The following is a 14,705-nucleotide window of genomic DNA, read 5'->3' as shown; positions in this document are numbered from 1 at the left end:
TACACCTTTGCGATAAATATCTTGTAACTTCTATACATATTTCCCGACTGGTTTGGAATTTTACCGACATAATTACGACAATCGCGTGTAATTATAATGCCAATGAAACGCGAAAACGCGTCTTGTACAACGCGTATAATATATACGCAAAAAGACTTCACTGGTTAGACGCTTTAACGAGCGTTCAAACATTTTCACGAGTCATCGTATACTCATTTCGTTTTTCGTACGTCTCATTGGTCTGAGCGACGGTTTGTCGGAACACGTATTCAGAGTAATCATATCCATCGACGTAAGAAACACGTGCATTTACAGGTGTATTAGACAGACGTTGCGTGAAGCGTAATTGCCGCGTTAATATTCATCCCGAGAGCAGGTGTATTCTCCGCATATTTGTACTGTAGCGAAATTAGCCTTCGAGTAAATTTGAACAAGGCCCGTTTCTCCGAAACGGGGCGAGAATTTACGAGATTCACGAAGGCAGATTTCGGCTCCCCTCGCGTTTCACGATTAATACGAATCGTCGAATGGTTCGACGATTTCATTCATCGAACAGACATGGCCGAGAATCGCGAGCGACGCGATGGAGACGCGGCCTTTGATATAAATTTGCCTGAGATTACGACAGCAAAAGCTGGTAAGAGAGCAAGGGACGAGCGCGTACGTACGCGTGGGCGATTTAATTTTCGTGAAACACGCGCGCACCGGCACATGGACGATTCGGTTGATTCACGTCTGAATCATCGCTCTCCGACGCAAAGAGCCTGACCACTCAAAAGTATCAAACGGTGCACAGGTGTAATGTTGTTGCAATGGCTGTCATCTCCCACGCGACCACGGTATCGCGCTGCAGATACACAGGATAGAAGCAAGGACGGCGGCGTTTGAGCACGCCAACTCGTTTATATATAGGGTGCAATCGAATGGTGCATGCAAAATCTAGAACATAGTGAGTTAGCGACAGAAGCAATTTATGAAAGTTATTTTATTTTTATACCCGTTATCCGGATGTCCCTATTTATTGCTACAAACATTTACATTTGTTTTGTTCTACGTTCAATGTGCTAACACGTGGAATTTCGATTCTGTTATCGTTAGTTATTGGGATGGATATTTCTTGACTTATTTACGGTGTGTATGGTTTCTTAATGGTTGAGACCGAGTAGGTCAATAGGATATTTTCGTTTGAGTCTTCTGGGAAGATTTGTGTAATTGTTTTCAGTAGGACGATTTGTCTGATCGTTTCTATTTCGACAAAGTCTTTCAATCTCGTCTTCGATTATGGAGATATCTGACGTTCCTCTGATATCGTCATTTCTTACGTACCACAGTACGGTTTGAATAAATCCCAGTATAATGGACCGCTGACATTTCATTTTCTTTATATTTGACTTAGCGTTCGATTTAGATTTTCTTGCTGCAATCCGACATATGGATTTTCTCCATAGGTTCCGCCATAGGTTCGATTTGTTTTTCTTTTTCCGCTGTGTGTTTTTTCCAGTTCAACTTGGCGATCTCCCGCTAACTATCGTGTCTGATGGACGTATTTCTCGTATCCCTCTGACATTCTGTATAAATAGACTACGGTGACGCGTGCTAGACGAACGAATTCAATGTACCTTTCTTGCATAATCGCCTAACCAGTCGGCACACGCCGGGTAATATACATAGTTTAAATGAGCGCACATGAAGTCCAAGATACCGAACAACGAATAATCAGCCACAACCTATGAACTGCCCCGCAGATATCTCGGGTGGTCAGATCGAAATGGGAAAAATGATCAATGAACAATGGCTGCTAATTGAATTAAAAAGGAAAAGAAGAACGAAAACAGATTTGGAAAGCTGAGGTATGAAAATATCATTAACGTAAAAACCGATACCAGGTGGCTGGAATAGCCGCAAACTGATACACAGCACTACAAAATTTAACTGACGAGAATGTGCAAAATGATTCTACTTCTATAGAAAAAAATATAATTTATAAAAATGACGATGTTGTCTTTTTCAGAAATTTCTTGGATATATAGGTTTCAATATCGTCCTATTGGAATAGAAATCTGTCGAATAACGAAATTTCGGTTTTTCTATTTTTCTCTAGTTATCCGTCTGAGAACGGTATTTGTTCGAGCGTGTGATTGTTTGATGGAAATTTACAATACCAACTTTTATCAATGTTACCTTTTATAAAATAGCGTTCGGCGTTTATCGTTATAAAAAATTGATTATATTTTCGCAATTCATGGAAACGTATCGACGTACTCGAGTAAAATTCACCAGTTCTCTGTATAGTATCGTGCATTTAGCGATAAGCATGCACACGATACTCGTACAAGATTAAGCTGTTTCAAGATCCAAACTACTCGAACATTTAGACAAAATCTCAGTGAACTACTGAACTCTCTACATAAGCGGCCTTGATACGAAATGATCGACCAAGTTTGCCATGTGTACACCTCAGACGAAATATACTAAGAGCCTAAAAAGTAATGAAATTTTTACGTTCCTCTGAATATCATCGATTTTGTGTTGAACGAGGGTATATAGCGATCGATAGGCCGAATTAAAAGCGAAAACAAAGAAATTCTTATCTCTATGAGATTATCAGCGAAATTTTATTATGCATTTTTATCGTTTATCGAAATCAAACTTGTCCTATGGAAATACTTTATAATTTACAATTTATAGATTTTACAATTTTACCCTAGATCCATTTTATTGCTTAAACGCACGAAGCTAATAATTTCAGCTGTTTTATTTCCTAACATAGCACGCATGATCTGGTCTGAAATTCTATTATGAACATACAATGCATCACACTTGAACGAGCTCTAATGTCCATCGTAATGAAACCGTCCGATCGTTTCGCGGTGTTCTCGTTATCGATCCGCGGCAGTTGTCGCGAGTTAGAGATATCACGCGACGCGAGATCTAATTAATATGTTCGACGTTTAATTAAAATTAATGAAACTGAGCACGAACAAAACGACACTCGATCGTCATATCAATTTAGTCGATTCTTAATTGCGTTAGTTTCCGTTAATTGCGACGCGATGCAGACGAACCACGGCCTCGATTCCATCCAATCGAACAAATTGAACAAGTTGAGGAAAAAGGAAAAATGAAAATCGCGCCGATAAGTTTCAGTTTCTGCGATCGTTTTAACAAGAAATTCGAATTTCCATGTTCGTAAAATCGTTGCTCGATTTTCTAAATCGAGTACAGCGTATAAGATCAAACGATAGTCTTATTAATTTGAACGAGAGAAAAAGAATGAAACATTGTTCTTCGAGTAATCTCGGCGCCACTTAAAAGCTGTTCGAATAAAATGTAAGAACAAAAATGATTGAAAAGAAGAATTAATTAACAGCGCTCGAATTTCGATTCGTTCGTGTCGATTTTCAAGCCTCGTTTTATCGCCGATGAAAGTAGAAATTACGGAATTCGTTCAACTTCTTGCACGAAGCGTGTATCTTGACCGTTTTATCACAAACAAATACGTGACATGCGTGTATCGACCGCTATACCGATGAATATTCTGTGATATAACGAACCCGATAACAAGGATTACTCCGATAGGTATACTCGATTTCGTCCTCGCTTTGCAAGTGTATTTTGATCGAACCGATATGCGCAGATAATTCGTTATCGCGTCCAAACAACCGCGAAGCTTGTCTGGTTTCGTGTCGATGCATCGTGATTTTTATATAAAACTCGTATTTTTACTGGCTAGCTGATAAAATATTAGCGATCGAAACGTCATTGTCACTATTGCTCAAAGATAAATAACGTTGTAAAGAAATAAATCTGTACGGAAATACAAAGCACAGACTATAGATGTTTATGTAATTTCATATTTTTACGAACCCGATCGATATTATGCAATCTAAATAGAAGTGTCTTTCATCCGTTAAATATTCTAACGAGTAAAATCTGGGTATTTGAAATATGAAAACTAACGAACGAAACAACGATAAATTACATTTTCTATCTCTTACGAGAGCGTAATTACAAAATCCAGTAGATCTAGCCGCCGATACATTTCCACGTTATCAAAATCATTTCATATTCGTTAACTGTTAGTTTACCTTCGCATCTTTGATTTTCCGCTAAACGCATAAAAATCCGCGGTCTACGTTTCATCGTGCCAGGATATTTATTTAAAAGCAGCCAACTTCCATTTTTATTTATCCGTCAACCGTGATATCTCGCGATGCAAATAGTAGGACGGGCAAAATTAATCGTCCAGTTCCTTTTGTTCATAAATTTTCCTTCTATCCTGGCGTGTCAGCCGTGCCATTTTGCCAGTGCGTTGGAAGAACTCCGAGCGGAAACGCGATTTAAATCGGCAGGGAAAGGGTGGATGGTCGAACACGGGCGAACTGGCGGGAATTAAACGAGAAACGTCCACTATTTTTAGCCGACGCGCCAGATTATAAATCCATAATTCAGTGTCGCGTTCGAAAACGCCTGATAAGACCGTTCAGACCTCTGGTTGCGCACGGCACGGAACTCTTGCGCCGCTTTTACATTTTTTCATCGCCCACGAGTTTTCGTCTCTGTTACCGCGAACGTTTATCGATGCTTTCACAAGCTTCGCTGAATCCTATTGCGGAAGTCCGCGTTCTTCCCAGAGGATCTAGGTTTTTGGATGTTTCGAGTTTGATATACGATACCGTGTGTAAAGGGCTTAAACTACCAAACCGGAATTTCTTTTTTATCGACGAATATAAAGATACCTGGTATTGTTTCAAACGTATCGTTGGTTCTTGAGTATTTAATTCCTTTAGTCGAGCTAATTTATTCAAGGAATATTGATTGATCCGGAATAATTCTTTGTTCTTTAAATAGCAACGATTCTTTGGAGGATCTTGCATTGTTCTTTCTTCTTAAAAAGGATTCTTGATCATTTTGTAATGTTTTTTTCTTAAATGTCTGAAGACTCGTTTCTGTACATACAGTATCATATGTAGATATTCCTTAAAAATATAATTGAACGCTATTGCAAAATCACCATCGTAGATGCTTTAAGAATCTTGCACGGTTCGAGTATTTTTTAGTAACTTTTACCAAAGGAGTTTTCAGAAGAGAGGATTTTTATGAAAATTGTACGATATTGTAACGACGTGAATTTCGAAAGCTACCGGAGACGTTTCATTTCCATAGTCGCGATAATTCATCGAACAGCATCTTCTCACGCTTCTCGTAGCTTCCTTGATAACGCTTTCGACGACCGGGAAAAGTTTTCTGAAATCGAAGGAACGTGAGTTTAGCCTAGAAGCGGCATTAACGGGATTCGCGCTATGCCGCTGTATTTTCCCCGTGTCACCGTTCTTATCTTCCTTCTCCGGCCTTCTCGCTCTGTCTTCCTCTCTAAAGCTGCAACCTTTCATTAAAAAACACGCTGTGAAACGACGTCGAAAGGAGGCAAACAAAACTCTTTCTTTGCTAATGTCTTTCCTACCTTTCTTGTTTCTTCTCGTACGGAAGAAGCTACCAAGGAAAGTCCTGTTTACGCTGCCCTATTCCTGTTGTCCCTTTAGCGGCACGACGCACTCTACGTTTCTTCATTTTTGCTCTTTTACACCTTCTCCACCATTATCCTCTCCTTTCACCTCCATTCTTTTACGTCTCTGCTCGTTTACTATCGCCACGCTTCTGGATACGTCCTCCTCGTTGTCCGCTTTAATGCACTTGAAATCCGGCATCCTTAATTCAATCTTTCGTTAGGAAATCCAATAAGGAGCTCGTCGTCGTCGCTGCGAACGAAGAGAGCAAATCGGACTCTTCGTTTCGGCATACGGATCCCCGTTGCAACGCGAAATTAGCGTTTTAGAGCGTCTGAATAATTCCATAGCGTACGGCGCGGCCTGCTAGTCTTATCTCGTCGCTTTAATAATTTTCCCGGGGATGCCGCAATCGCAATGCTACCCTCTGAGCCAGCTGCTCGTACGATCTCTTCGCCCCTAGCATCACCTCTCTCTCTCTTCTCTTTCTCTCTCTCTGCCTATGTGTCATTTTATCGCGCAACGTTGGTTTATTGCCGCGTTTCGTTTTAGATATTTATAAACGCATTCGCGATTCACTTTGCAACTTTGCTCTGTCTCTTATACGGCGAAACGAGTTGCGAAACGAAGGCTGCAATTTTCTTGCGGCATTACGCGAATTTGCGAGTCTCTGAATTATGCGGATGTAGGAGAGCGGTTGTTTAACGTACAGGCGTGGGTTGGCGGCGGTTGAAAATGGTTTTAACGGAATGAAAAGAAAAATTCTGTGGCTCGATGGGAATTATCTTCTTCCCTCGTAGTTGCAGCACCAAATCCGTCAAAATGATGGATTTCGTTTTCTCTTCTCTTCACGATTGTTACGAGCGTACAGGACTTTGTAACAATTAGACTAGAAGCGAGATTAAGTGGTTAATTTGCTAGATTACAGGCACTCTTGCTGAGATCGAATCTCGTTAGGATGATTGCTCCAGCGTTAAGTATAACACGTAGAACAGTCATCGATCGAACATCTTATCGCTTCTCCCTAGTGAAAAAATTGGGCAAATCTGAAGGGGGAATCGTCCGTCTTATAATCTGTATTTAAGATTCCTTGCTGAAACGTTTCTACGTACTAACACCGAATTCACTGTATAAATTACAATATACAAATGCTGTTTATCGTCGAGTACACTTGTCAATGTATTTTAACATAAAACTATGAATCTCATTTGAAAACACATAATCTTCCTCGAGTATCTCATAATGGATAATAAAGTTCCAGGACTGACAAACGAAGCTTTGCGTAGACGCAGGAAATAATAGGATCGAACAGATGGCTTTATTGGATCGAAAGATGGCTAATTCGAGTTCTTCGAACTCACACTGGTGCAAAGCAAAAGGAAAAAATAGTTTAATTCATACGAAAGTACGGTCTGTTGGTTTCAACCTTCACAAATCACCGTGTTCGGGAAACCAGGCATGAAAGTTTCAACAAAAATAGAAGCTTCGCGGCTGCATCGTAGTCGGAAATCTTTTGCAAAAGTTTCGGCGGCGTAACATTGCGTCGCGCCAACTATTTTCACCCGATATTTTCACCGTTCCTCGACTTTTATCATTTTTCTTTCCGGCTTCCCCCATTTTTTTTTCTTCTTCTTCTTCTCTATTCCCAGTACGTGGCAACAGCCCGAAATTTTTATCCAGTAAAAAAATGTCTCGACAAAAGAGGCAAAGCGTATTTTTTTCGCCTTTCCGCCAGCCGGCACCGCGATAAATCACGCGAAACGTCGCCGTGGAAATGCATAGTCCCACCAGAACGTATCAACTCTCCACCAGCTGAGAGCGGCAGGGTCAAAGACCAATTATAGTCATCGTCAAATCGAAGATGACAACGATTGCGGACGCACCACACCGCAAGCTTCTGTATCTTGTTAAATCGTCGTTGAAACTAGAACCATTGGAAAAGGATATTGGATAGGAGAGTCAGACGACCGAAAAGATGTTAGTTACGAAATACATGGATATATCCCGTTTCGAATGAAATTGTTGCACGTACATGTGTGTCTTCGTTTGGACGATAGATGATATTATTTTGAAATTTTTGTTTGCACACTGACAGGCTACGGGAGATATAAATTCTGGCAGAATTTCGTTCTTTCTCCGGTAGAATTTTTACCATCGAACACCGTTGCTATCTGACAGAATCACTACCTATCAAAATAAATATTTGGAGCCAAATCGATGCATATTATCGCGGTACCGCTAGGGAATTCTCATAGATTTTGTTTTACGTTCTACGTCTATATGTGTGCGTGAATTGAAAGTTATTGCTGCGCGAAATTCCCAAGTTTTGCGGTATTTTCGATTCATAAATCTCAGTGTCTGGTTCCGTTGCTTTTCTCGATTAAAAATTTACACTCACCTTAATAACGAATAATCTCTCGAAACGTGAGACAATCAGAGACCAAATCGATCAACCCTGTTTCCTAAAAATGTCCCGCTTCTAATGTCAAAATATTTCCGAACGATATAAAATCGAACGATTGTACAACCTCGATGGTGTTGATCAATTTAATTTCTTAGTGGTTCGTATCGGACGCTATAATCGCCCCTTTGTTACGAGCTACCATCGTCGTCACTCTTTCGAACATATTTAATCGAGTTCATAATTCTGTCTCCCTTTTTAAATTTACGTATCGTGGGTAGACTCCGGCGACGTTTATTTTACCAAAAAAGTTCCACCCCGGGAAGCCTTTCAGCGATCCATTTGCCCGCAGGAACGAACGTCCTTTCACAAAGTAGTCGTCGGTGGATTCATGGAAAGTAAGGTAAGAGAGGGAGGACATTGTTCCAGGGACGATGCGATCTATTTGCCTTTCGGATAAGGCGAATCGTCTCCCTTTTCCAAGACACCGCAGAACGATTCGAATAAACTAGCTACTCTACTGCTAAAATACGATCAGTTTTAACTTTAACCCAGAAATACTATAGCTGGCCATATATAACCGCGATTTATTTTTGTTTCTGCTGCTTTTGAAAGATCCTATAATTTCCTTCTATTTGAAAAGGTCAAGGCTACTCGCAGTCGGTTGTTACTGATCTATGTTTATTCAAAGGTTGTTGCGTTAGAATTATGCTCTTCGATCACATCCATATTTCGCTTCCATTCAGTATCACGGTTACGGTATTCAATATCAGCAGAATATTCAGTGTTAGTATTAGATTACTAGAATCAAACACACGATAAACACTTATTAAACACGACATAGTATCACGTCAGTAAAATTTATTTATAATTCTCAATGAGAATCGATTGTAAAATACATGCAAATAAAAAAAAAGTATTAGGTTATCCGAAAAGTTTCTTTAACTTTATGAGCACAACGTTTTTTGTTTTATGTTATTTTGTCGAATTACGTACGATCCATTTTGTTCTGTTGAGATAAACACGACATTTCACAGACTTGGTTTCACGTTTGTACGAAGGTGCGCTGTTGTAAAAAACACGTTTGCGAAAGAAAAACACTTTCCGGACAACCTAATAGAATCGTGTATAGACGTAGTATTTAACAGGGTTAATTAAGCCTGCAACTGTCACATCAAATTCGTCGTACCCATCGATTGCTTTTTACAAAATTAATAACAATTTCCTTTTTTCTCATTTACTTTCATCGCGTCACTTCGATTAACAACGGATCTTTTACCTTCGTTTCTTGATAAATCTCCTTGCTCGAGTCGGTTCTCTTTCGTCTCAGATATATCGTTTACGATTAATCTTGCGTTTTGGAAGATTTTATTGGCCGTGCATCGAACGTGCAGTGAAACGTTTCCCTCTCGCGAGATTTGTTTCGTTGTAATAGGCTTTGTGTTGTTCGCCACCACAACAGCCACGAATCATAGAGAAAACGGTTTATTACCAGCAAACGCGTTCCTCTTTCTCTCCATCCATTTCCTTTTTCCCTTCTTTCGTTTCACGTTCTTCTCAACTGGCGCCTGTTTCTCTCGCGTTGAGCAGCGCACCCGTTGATAAACGCGAACCACGCTGCCGGTCACTACGTCCTCTCCTTTCTCTCTGCCGCCGTTTTACTTTCTTCCAGTCGCTGGTGGAATTATTCTTATGAGAAATAAGGAGAACGCCGGGGCATTTGTTAAGCAGCGAGCACCGCTCGACGTTTTTACGATCGTTGAAAACGCGCGGAGCAAGACTTTGAAATTTACGGCACGCTTCACGACCGTCCAGACGTAATCTGATAAATTTAACGCATAGATCGGCGGCGAACCAAGCACCGAATGCTTGATCACGATCGCGACACACTTCCGCGTTTATGCGATCGCAAGGTCATTGCTGTAATTGTTCTATAATATTATAATTCTATAATATCGGCGATAAGAAGCTGATAATCGAGAAGCTACGAAATATTAGGACGCTTGTCTCATATAAAACGCGATAATTGACGTTGATTGTTGATATTAGGTTGTCCGGAAAGTTTCTTTCGTTTTATAAGGAAATAGTGGATGCACGACATTTTCCGTTTTATATTACTTTATCGAATTACGTATGATCCATTCTGTTTTATCGAGATAAAGATCACAACGTTTGGTAAATTAGGTTTCATGTTTGCATAAAGATGCGTTGTTGCAAAAGACGTGTCTGTAAAAGAAAGACACTTTTCCGACAATCTAATAGAGACCATCAATCGCATTGTATTTGTCTAGGGTAATGGATCACAGTATGCAAAAGGCATTGCAAAATTTATAGGAAAATAACGAGTCAACGTTTAATGAGCTTTCTTTCATTCGTATCCAGTACAGTGGCATAAACGGTACTTATCATAAGATAAAAAGCTGCAACAGAAAAAGAAAATGCGCGTCGGGTAATTTTGTCGCCTGTATCATTATCTTAGTCACTTGAACGCTGTTGTCTTAGTACCTTCTTACGGATTTACAGAGGCAGAGTAAATGGTAAGGGCTGCATCGAACCAGATTTTATGCACTGTACTAAATTAGTAACTGCATTAGCTAACTTTATTAAATCGTAGTTTATTTGACGCTTATACTCGTAGCTCTATTTTGCGACAGCCTTAAAAGCTAAGTAAAGGGAGATTATTCCAGCACTTGCAACTCCTTTTTCACTATATTCCGCGTAGAATCCATATTAATTGGCCCTCAAATTTGCTGTTATAACCGAGCAGTTGGGATGACAAATGACGTTAATTTCAGCAAGTAGAAACTGGTATCTCGATATAAGCGAGCAATATTAGTTTAAGATCAACGTTAGCGAGAAGACTAAGATTATCCTAATTTATATCCTTCTTCGCCGTATGCCATTCATCGTTTAAACTTCTCAATTAATCGGACGGCTGTTTAAACGACAAGTGTCCGTTTTCTGATTGAAGTCCGTGGTTCGTGGATCTTCATTGAGTTAAGCGATGAAGTCAGGTTTTCTATTAACGACAAAGAGAGAATAGGTTCTAAGAGAGATTTCTTGCGGAAAAAGCGGCCGAGCTTCCGATAGCAGTCGACGTATTGCCATTCCGGGGAGAGGCTGTTCCATCGATTGCTCTTTCGCTCGGTTTCTACCGATCGATTGATTGCTTCGTATAAAACCCGTTTTAATCTGCGAGCACATGGAAACTTGAAAAATACAAAATGACTGACGCTTGTACGCGATTAATATACAAAAAATGTGTTGTTGAATAGAGACACCGTCGATAGAAAGCATCGTTACTTTTAAAGTACTTTCTCCTTGCAATTTATTTCGACGCATTCCGAAATATATAAAAAGTAATCCATATTGCTTGACACGAGTTACTGATAAAGATAACCACCGTCTCGTTTACTCTTAAGATCCGTGAATTACACGCGTATACAGAAAATTCGAGACTCTTCTTGACTCGATTCAACGATGAAAATGGAAGTAAGGAAGAAAAGAAAGCAGGTTGCATCCCGCGTGAAACACGGACAGCATTCAATGGAGGTTCGCGGTAGCGATGAATTAAATTTTTTCCCCGACGAACAAAGGAACGGGAGGGTGGCTTTTTCCTCTCTCAGCAGAGATCGACGCGAAATTGAACAAAAGAGGGAGAACTTTTCGAAACCGGGAACGAACGGAAGTTGCGTTGATCTCGTCAAAGGTATTCGTGGCATAAAAGCGACATGCGATAACGCCATATTATTGAAATTTAATAAGAATAGTCGCGACCGATTACAGGCTACAGATATCGTTTCGTGGATACGTTCAATCGAGGTGAAACAAACAATTTAACATCGGCTATGATGTTAACGCGTTCATCGTTACGATACGCAGATTTCTACCGATCCGCGTATAATCCCAACAATTCGTTCTCCTTCCCACCTCTTTCCAGCTCTTCGCAGCCAACTGGTTGCCCGTGTGTTTGTATAATTCATTTTGCAACGGTACATGCATAGCTAATCGAGGATTTATGGTACAGGCGAGGGCAGCCTGCCTGCGTTAAATTCCCATATTAATAATTCCGCGCACGATCGTCCAATGCTACTGCACGGAATGTGTTAAATTTCAGCGGGTGTCCAGCTTGAAATTATTAGGACTTAACTTCGCATCGGATCTATGCGTGGACACTAATGTCGATAGAATGATCTTGGAACACAGCGATGTCGGATCGATCGATCGTATGCTATCGGAGATGTTACGTTTCATATCTAGGCGAATGTGCATATATCAGAGAACTCGATACAAGATTGAATTTATTGCTTCGGTAACTGTACCGGCAAGTTTCACCGATGAGATTGTATATCTTTCTAGAAAGCAACTCTGGTGATTTTACGCGTTGCAAAAATGATGCGTATGGAAAATCGAGCACACGAGCAATCGAAATATATCTACATCTCGTGTAACACCTTAATTATTGGCGCGAAATTTTACAGACTCTAACGTGATATACGATGTGTCTCTTTTTCTTCTCGTGTCTTTTTTACGTAGTCGTTCAGAATGATTAATAAAAATATGTTGTACGTACCGGGTATCTCTTTCGTTTCCACGCAGCAATTAATGTGTCGAACATACGTGATAAATACGTTGTATGAATGTGTTTTAGCGAAAGAGTCTTAACAGATTGCGCGTTGGCGTCTAAAAAACTGAATATCAATGATCGAAGATTAAAATAAATATTGCAGATGATCTAGCCAACACATCGTTAAGCGATAATAATTTTGAAGTTTCTTGCAAATGTTTCTTTAAAATAACGTTTAACTATCGCTTGCAACTAATCTCGATCTAAATTCTTTGTTTGCAGCCCACCAAACTGAACGTATACAAAAACGACGCGGAAAGCTGGGACTACACAACGCCGACGCTGGGTGAGTTTCTTGCAGAATTTCTTAGTCTTTTTTATCTCTCCGTTTTCTCGTTTATTTATCTATTTTTTCCCTTATGTTCGCTCGTAGAGAACACGCGTTCTCGCTCCACCGTTCTCAAGCATTTTAATCATTAATGTCACGTAGCAGGGGCTGCGTGTACGCGCGCACACAAATTTCTCCATGGACCGGAATCGTTCCTTTTCTTCGCCTCTATTTCCATTAGACTCGCGGTAACTGAGAATTCCTTCTAATTCGGTAACATTTTCGCCGACCTGTTTTTCCTTTCTCGCGCTTTCTCAGTGCTCGTGTGCACCCGCGAACACAGAAGAAAACGGTAATTGGATAAAACGTAGTCCGGATGCGAGCTTAGAAGGTTTCCGCGTCCCTCGTTAAGTTCACGTGCGCGCGCTACTTGACACGCGGAAACGTTGATCGAACCCCGTAAAGAATCGTTGGATAATCCGAAGAAAATAATTGAGGCGGCTGCTGCGATAGACAGTTCCACTTTCTGATGGTATTTATTAAATCAAAGAAAATCGAATGATCGAATCAGTGAAAATTGCATCGCTTCTTGTTACGTGTTACGAATTCACGGTCCGCTAACATTTGTAACGAACGTTTGCACTTTTCGGTATAAAGACCATAATACGAGTTGCTTATTTGCCAAATTATCGCAAAACAGAAAACAGAAAAAAAGTAATGAAATTATAGGCGACAGGCGCCAGTCAAGCGCTTTGGCACTAAAATTTCAAAAAGCGGAATTAACCGCTTTGCCCTGTAAACGGCTAATCTGCTGATATAAACCGTACGCACGAATATTAAAACCGTATTACGCGATTCGATTTACGTTTCCATATAAATTTGCCAGTAAATTTCAACGTCACGCGAGTTTCACCGGCAGATGATTTCCATTTCTCAGCTCGTTCGCAGAGGTTGAGCAAAACGAGGAACGATTCCAGTCCCGTCCACACGAACGAATCATTCTCGTCCATCGCTAGACGCATCGATTCATACCGCGTGTTACATCGGGCAAACGAGGCAAACGATTCGCGCAACCAGACACGTCGGATGTGTCGTCCTTTTACGGGAAATCGAGACAGAAATACGGAGATCCGTGCGGTTCGCCGAAAGCACTGCAGTCGGAAAAAGAAAGAAGAGTCGATAGATGCGCCGTGGGCGCGCATCGCGTCGTATCGACGTGTGTGCGATCCATTGTAGCGAAACGATAAAGGTACTCGTTAGAGAACCGTGCTCTCGATATTTTTCCGTTTTAAATCACAATTACTCGATGGCAATTTATTTCGTGTCGTTTCCCGTCGCAGATTGCTGCCCCTTCCACCAGCTTCGACGCGATCGTGCGTCCTCTTTCGACCATATCCACCTGGAATTATCGTTCAGAATTCTCCTTCGACCTATTTCGAATTTCCAACGATTTCGATATACCGAACCGAGTATTGCGCGAAACTTTTCACGCTAGTTACGTTCGCGAGGTATAGCAACATCGTATACAGTGGCTCGAGAAGATTATTCGAACGCTTGTTAGGCGATCTACTTAGAGATTTCATTAATACTAATGAAACTAGAGTACTGTGATTATATTGGCCGAATTTGAAACGAGTCTGGAAATGTATATAGAAGTTAGAAAGCATTTGCTACAAGCATACGTTTCACGAAAATTGCAAAAGTATTTATTACAGCTCCATCGTCCACGCTTTATCACATTTATCGTGCGAGACACTTGTTAGGATTGCTATTCATGCTCTTTTACTATACTAATTTTCTACTAAATATATGCTCGCAGTAAATATCTCGTAACTTTTATATACGTTTTCAGATTGCTTTCAAATTTTATCAATATAATGATCAGTATAATAAGACAGCCGT

General features: G+C 40.4%; 1 protein-coding gene across 2 annotated transcripts in view; it reads left to right on the top strand.

The window, feature by feature from the left end:
• Positions 1–14,705, top strand: part of LOC100647365 (heterogeneous nuclear ribonucleoprotein L) — a 165,328-nt gene that overhangs the window by 90,300 nt on the left and 60,323 nt on the right. For both annotated transcript variants that reach the window (XM_003392932.4, XM_012320619.3), the window contains exon 6: positions 12,758–12,821. In XM_003392932.4, the coding sequence (XP_003392980.1) occupies positions 12,758–12,821 (64 nt within the window). The remainder of the gene's footprint in view (positions 1–12,757; positions 12,822–14,705) is intronic.

Source organism: Bombus terrestris, chromosome 1 (assembly GCF_910591885.1).
Source record: "Bombus terrestris chromosome 1, iyBomTerr1.2, whole genome shotgun sequence".
Lineage (NCBI taxonomy): Eukaryota > Metazoa > Arthropoda > Insecta > Hymenoptera > Apidae > Bombus > Bombus terrestris.
Note: the sequence above shows the minus strand (reverse complement) of the source record. Positions and strands in the feature narration are given on the sequence as shown.